Source organism: Lathyrus oleraceus, chromosome 5 (genome assembly GCF_024323335.1).
Source record: "Lathyrus oleraceus cultivar Zhongwan6 chromosome 5, CAAS_Psat_ZW6_1.0, whole genome shotgun sequence".
In the NCBI taxonomy this organism is placed as follows: domain Eukaryota; kingdom Viridiplantae; phylum Streptophyta; class Magnoliopsida; order Fabales; family Fabaceae; genus Lathyrus; species Lathyrus oleraceus.
In genome coordinates, this window is record NC_066583.1 from 528,245,626 (window position 1) to 528,251,732 (window position 6,107).

A 6,107-nucleotide genomic window follows, 5' to 3' on the forward strand; every position below is an offset into this window, starting at 1 on the left:
GTTAACTGAACTTGCATCTCCGAAATCTAAAAACATTTATTTATTTTCGCGTGGTGGATAAAAAACTTATGAAATATATTAAAAAATCCTCACAACAAATTGCTTAGAATGTTGAAAATTATTTAAATCAAGACTAAAAAAACAAGCTTCTAAGATAAAGGCTTCCCAACATTTTATAAACACTTTTTATTAAGAATCCCTTATAAACACATTTTTAGGTCTTATCTCATATAATGTAACAGTCTTAACACACAACTCAAGAAAAAGGATGCGACACAATCTCTAAACCATGGATGGAAACAAATAAGAGAGAAATACACATTGCTCTATTACTATCATAGAGGCTGAAGTGGCAGCAGACAAACCAAAGAAACTCTCATGTTTCCTTAATCCATTTGTAGTTTCTAAATTCTAATTCTGTATTAACATAAACTAATCTATCTATATATTTCACTGTTTAAATTACATTTATGCTATAAGCTATATTAAGTGTTACAAGGATTAGAACTGGTTGTGAAACCAAGTCAGTTTCAACTTAATTCTCAACTCAACAGGTTGAGAAGAAAAGTTTAACTAAAACAGCTCAAACTCTTCACAATCATCTATATCATATAAATCATTTGCATTTTCCTTATGTGCAGCCATAAGTGAAGCACTAGTTCCGGAATCGTGAACGTTCGGGAGCTCCGGTGGCGCAGCGCACCGTATTAGAGCCCAGTTGAGGCCATCAAAGAAAGGATGCTGTTTTATTTCCGCAGCGCCTTTTACAGAACCTAATCGATTTTCAGGATCCTTCATCAACAACCCTCTGATCAAATCTCTTGCATGAAAACTGACTATAGGAGTACCTGGAAACTTGAGGTTCTGTGACACGACGTTGGATAATGTATCGTCGTTTGATGGACCTTTGAAGGGAGTTTTTCCGTATAAAAGCTCGAACAAAAGTATACCGAAAGTCCACCAATCTACAGCATTTCCATGCCCCTCGCTTTTGATGATCTCCGGAGCAAGGTATTCGTACGTTCCAACGAAGGAGTTGGACCGTGCATTAGTAGGCTCGACAACAAGTTGCGGCAGTGGACCAATTTGAGCACATATGTTGTCAGCCTTCATCTTTCGAGATTTTGCTCCCGGAGACAAAAGATTAGGAGTAAAGCACGAAACTTGCCAATCCGGTTGAAGACAGAAAGGGTGTATGCAGCTAGTTCCCGAACAAGAACCGGAGATCTTCTTTGCCACATCTGCATCGGGTGAAGATGATTTGACTAACATTGGATTGACAGAACATCTGAGTGACAAGTCAAAATCTGTCAGCATTATATGTCCATCTTCGCGTACAAGGATGTTTTCCGGCTTTAGATCTCGATATACAACTCCCATCATGTGCAAATACTCAAGGGCAAGAAGAACTTCAGCAACATAAAACCTGCAAATGCAATGACATTACTATTGTCTCCGAACAAGCATGGTATCATATGTTAATAGCTATGTACGTAGCATCGACACTTCATATCAAAGGTGTGTCTGGTGTCTGACACGTGCAAGTGTCTGACATTGCATAACACCGACACATGTGATTATATTTAGTCTTTAAGCGATCACCTATAAAGACTAGAAAAGACCATAAACTCTACCTTGTTGCGTGCTCCGAAAAGCTCTTGTATGTTTGCTTCTGTCGCAGCACGTGCAGATCACCGCCTGGACAATACTCCATGACCAAGCAAGAGAGCTTATATGTAGTAATATGAGAATAAAGTGTAGGAAGAAATGGATGATCCAACATTTGAAGGATCTCTCTTTCGGTTTGAACCCTAAATGTTTTCTTCCTGCTTGCCAAAAAATCGTTGTCCATAACTTTCAGTGCAAAAAGGCAACTAGTCCCGATTAATTCTGCAAGATAAACGGTTCCGATATCTCCACTACCAAGCTTCCTTATCAGCTTGAAATGCTTTAAATTTAAATTACCATGCTGCTGTTGAACCGCCCGAATAGCTTCCCATCTCGAGTGTTTTGACATGTGCGGTCGTTGGCCGCTGCGGCTCGAGCTGCTTAGATTGCTCTCCTCGCTGATGCTTGTGCTACTAGTACTATACTCACCAATGCTACTTTTTGAGCTATGAGAGAACTCGCCCTTTTCCTTTGATCTTGATTTCTCGTCAACTTTTGAAAGAAGAAACTTAGTTTTCTTATTGCAATTCAAACCAAAACCGCGTTTGCTATCTGAATCTCTATTAACATTTATCGAGTTAACTTCAATGCTATGCTTCGAACTGCAGGGTGATAGTTTTTCATCGTTTTCTCTCACTTCACGGTTAAGATCAGAATTTCCATTCTCCTTGTCGAATCTACTAGTAGAGCAGCTCGATGCAGAACATAGATCTCTCTTTACCTTTTTCTTCAGGAAGTTCATGTTATTGAATATCGGCTTCGCCAAACATGTACTAATACTCGAGGGTTTGTCCACTGAACTATCATTGCTAGAGCTCCGCGGACAAGATGCACAAGGTAAATTTTCGTCCTTTTCCTTATCCGGCATTGAAGAACCGAGACAAGATTTACTCTCGGTAGCAAGATTCGTTCTAACCTCTAGCCCTTCCTTGGTTTGTATCGTTGGCTTGTCAGCTTCAACTTCAGGTGGAAAAGGAACGATCTGATCTCGGGACACGGACCTAGTTGTCATTTCTTTCGAGCTTGTTGAATCAACCAAAGAAATAGAACGATCGTCACTCGAGCTTGATATCTCTGGCACGAGGGAGATTTCGACCAACTTTTTACCGGTGCCAACATCAGATACTCTTGACGAGCCACATTGCTTTGAAAATCTCTTCAAAGCAGCCATTTCTGATGCTTGGGAGATACACAATCCTCGAAGCGCCTGCTTCAAACTTACACGCTCCGCAATTCCAATTCCCGACACCTGAGACGAACAAACTTTAATCGGTCTTTTAAGAGCACTCTTTTGCGACCGTGACATACTATGACCTCTAGACGAACCTTTATGAATCTCAATAGCCTGGAAAAGACGATCGATGTCATCCTCAATCGAGTACCTTTTTCCTAATCGATACGAACAACTACTCTCGGGTTTTTCATCGGTATCAAACTCGGGTAATATCTCTTCCCTTGATTCCACTATCTCACATGTATACGTAGATGTATTCATATTTGAGAATTGACAAAATAACTACCAACAACTTAGCTTTATCTCAATTCCAAAGAACATTACAAAATGAAGCATTGAAACCTGAAATTTCAATCCAAGTGAAGATCCTAGAGTTAATATAATTTAATAGCAAATTTGAAACTTAATCCAGCAAAAAAACAAAAAAGGAAGTTATAAAACACAAACAAGAACTTTACAATTATCTTGCAAATATATCAGAAAATAGAAAATTAATGCAGAAAAAAACAAAAAGGATTGAAGAAAAAGTGATGGAGATAAAAAAAAACATTACCTGAAACAAAATCCAAAGGAACTCAAATCCAGTGAAAGAGTAAGAAACTCAAAATATGAAAATGAAAAATACAAAGTTAGAGAAGAAGAATGGAAAATTCAAAACGGTGTTCCTAGGGTTTGAAGTTTGAAAGGGTGTAAGAGATAGAGAGAGAGAGAGAGAGGGATAGTGAATGAGGAAAGAGAAAATCACGAGAGAGAGAGAGAGAGAGGTAAAAAAACTGTAGTTGCTATAACATTGGATTACATTACACCTAACCTAGTAGTATTATCTTTATTTTTCGTTACTGTTAAGTGAAGTGTTACAAAGACATTATCGTAACACATGACATGATGTTGTGTTGCAGAGGTACACATAAAACGACAGATAAAGACAGAAAGAGAAGCAGCTATGTGTATGTCAACATGCATTAGTACACACACTTTTTTTCTCTTTTCATTAATATGGTTTTCTTATAGATTTTTAGAGACTCAATTTCACTTGTTGGTTGTAAAAGATATTTGATTGCATGATCTAAAATATATCTCATTTATTTGGTGTATAGTGTTTAATAATGTGGTCCTTGTGTTTGGTTGTATTTGATTGTTGTGAAATTTTAAGATTTAATATTTAGTAATAATATTAATTTTGTTGACAGTAAAGATGTATGAGATAAATAACAATAATAATTGAAGTAAAGTGTCTCAATTATAAAATAATTTATAATTAGTAGAAGTAAAGTTATAATAAGTAAGAGTAAGATAAAAAACGAAAATACAAAGAATTTGTTTATCCAGTTCGATCTATTATATAAGGGAGAGAAGAATTTTCTCTGTCACTGTATTTTTCCGAATTGTTACAAGAGGTTACAGAAGAGTTACAAGAAACTAGTCACCCAAAACTTAACTCATTAACGAAAAGATTCGTGAACTGAAACAACCAAGATACATGTGAATCACCCGAACCTGACTCTTGATTGAAGACTGCTAACTAGACTCGTCGTCGTCGTGTTTGCTGCCTCAGTAGTTCTTGCACCGTCGTGCACCTCCGCCAACTCCATCAACTCCTTCCAATCGATTGTCGCCCTCATGGTTCTGGTGCCGCTGACCTACCCGTCGGACAACCGCTCTGACGTCTTATGTCGACTTCCCGATTATTTTTCCGACATTTTGGTTTTTGACAATCTCGAACCATATTTTCCTTCTCTTCGCCACTCGAGGCTTTAAGGCATACTTTTACAATTTTCCACCATGACTTTAAATTGATGGTGATGTCAATTTATTCCTAAACCACTTTATTACTCTCTTCAATTTGAATCTTTATTCAATAACCTTGATCAAGTTCAAGTCACACTTGAACCTTGATCTAACCACTTGCGCCAAGCCACACTTGAATCCATTTGCTTTTAAATGCCTACTTGAAGGTCCTTGTTTTTTAGTTTTGCAGTCCTTCACTGACATTCAAAGTATAACGAAAAAAAGTCAATATAATTGTATTTCTGAGTTGATACAATCTCCCTTCTTACTTTATCACAAGTCAAATAATAATCATATGTAACTATAAATTTTTCTCCACTAATACTAGTATCCATAATATGAACATTCACCTCCAAATTGAATCATATCCACCATAGGTTATAATATTTTCATCTCCATATCTTTATTCTTCCTCCCCTAACGGAATTCAAAAAAGTAATACATCTTCTATGATGAACTTTGATCCTCTAAGCTCCACTTTCCATAATTGATAACCCTTCTCATATATAGGATAGTCATTAAAGACACAATTCATAACCTTATCATCAAGTTGGAATATCTTGATTTGCACAAATAGTAAAATTTTGACGATCTTTAAAACATAGTAATATATAGGTTTCCTACTCCAAACCTTCATAGGTTGATCAGGTAAATGTATGTTTATCTTGTGTTTCCTACAAAATTCATTAAAGTGACCTAAACAACCTTTAGGCATCTACCATGTCTTGACATTAAATATCATAGTTTGTTCTTGTCAAGAAAGTCTTCACCGGTTAATGATGAAGGACCAATAACATTAAAATCATCTAAAATATATAATCCACGAATTTAGACTTTTTAGCTACAATCACTCCACCATACAAAATCTGCAACACCTCATGTTCAACTCTAGTGTAAAAGGCTAGATCATCAAACATGACTGTGGATACAAATTTTTCCTGAGATTTGGAACATACCTCATATTATGTAGAAGGAACTCACTATCATTAAACATTATAAGTATGTCCTTACCAACACATGAATCATGCAAGCCTTATCGCACCAAGGTGAACTACTTTGCCTTCTCCTAATTTCAAAGTCGCAAAGTATTTTTTTTTCTTGAGCACATGTGATAGGAATATCCTGACTCAATGATCGAATTCTCTTCAATATCCAAATTCGAAACCACTAGTACAACAATGTTATCATAACTACCTATATCCGAGGCAATAACGATATGAACAAAATCGCCATTCCCCTCCCTCTTGCTACAATGTTTCATGAAGTGACCGATATTCTGACAAATAAAGCATTTTGACCTTGATTTGTCGAACCTTCTGAAAAAGAATTACAATAAAATAGTCATCCATGTTCTCAAGAACAAACTTTATTTTTTACATGATTGTTTCTCAATCTCTCAAACTTTGTATATATGAAC

General features: G+C 36.5%; 1 protein-coding gene across 1 annotated transcript; it reads right to left on the reverse strand.

Moving 5' to 3' along the window:
- Positions 1 to 276: 276 nt before the first annotated feature.
- LOC127086099 (serine/threonine-protein kinase D6PK) lies at positions 277 to 3,861 on the reverse strand. Its single transcript, XM_051026792.1, has 3 exons — positions 3,456 to 3,861; positions 1,635 to 3,244; positions 277 to 1,426 (listed from the first exon to the last, which is right to left on the reverse strand). The coding sequence occupies exons 2-3, from the start codon at positions 3,161 to 3,163 to the stop codon at positions 574 to 576; spliced, it is 2,382 nt and encodes a 793-aa protein (XP_050882749.1). The 5' UTR covers positions 3,164 to 3,244; positions 3,456 to 3,861; the 3' UTR covers positions 277 to 573.
- Positions 3,862 to 6,107: the final 2,246 nt, after the last annotated feature.

Excerpts from the sequence above, each read along its gene's own strand:
- LOC127086099 (XM_051026792.1), bottom strand. The coding sequence starts at position 3,163 with ATGAATACATCTACGTATACATGTGAGATAGTGGAATCAAGGGAAGAG. Across the intron at positions 1,427-1,634 it reads TTTTCGGAGCACGCAACAAG|GTTTTATGTTGCTGAAGTTC; the intron begins GTAGAGTTTATG and ends TTGCATTTGCAG.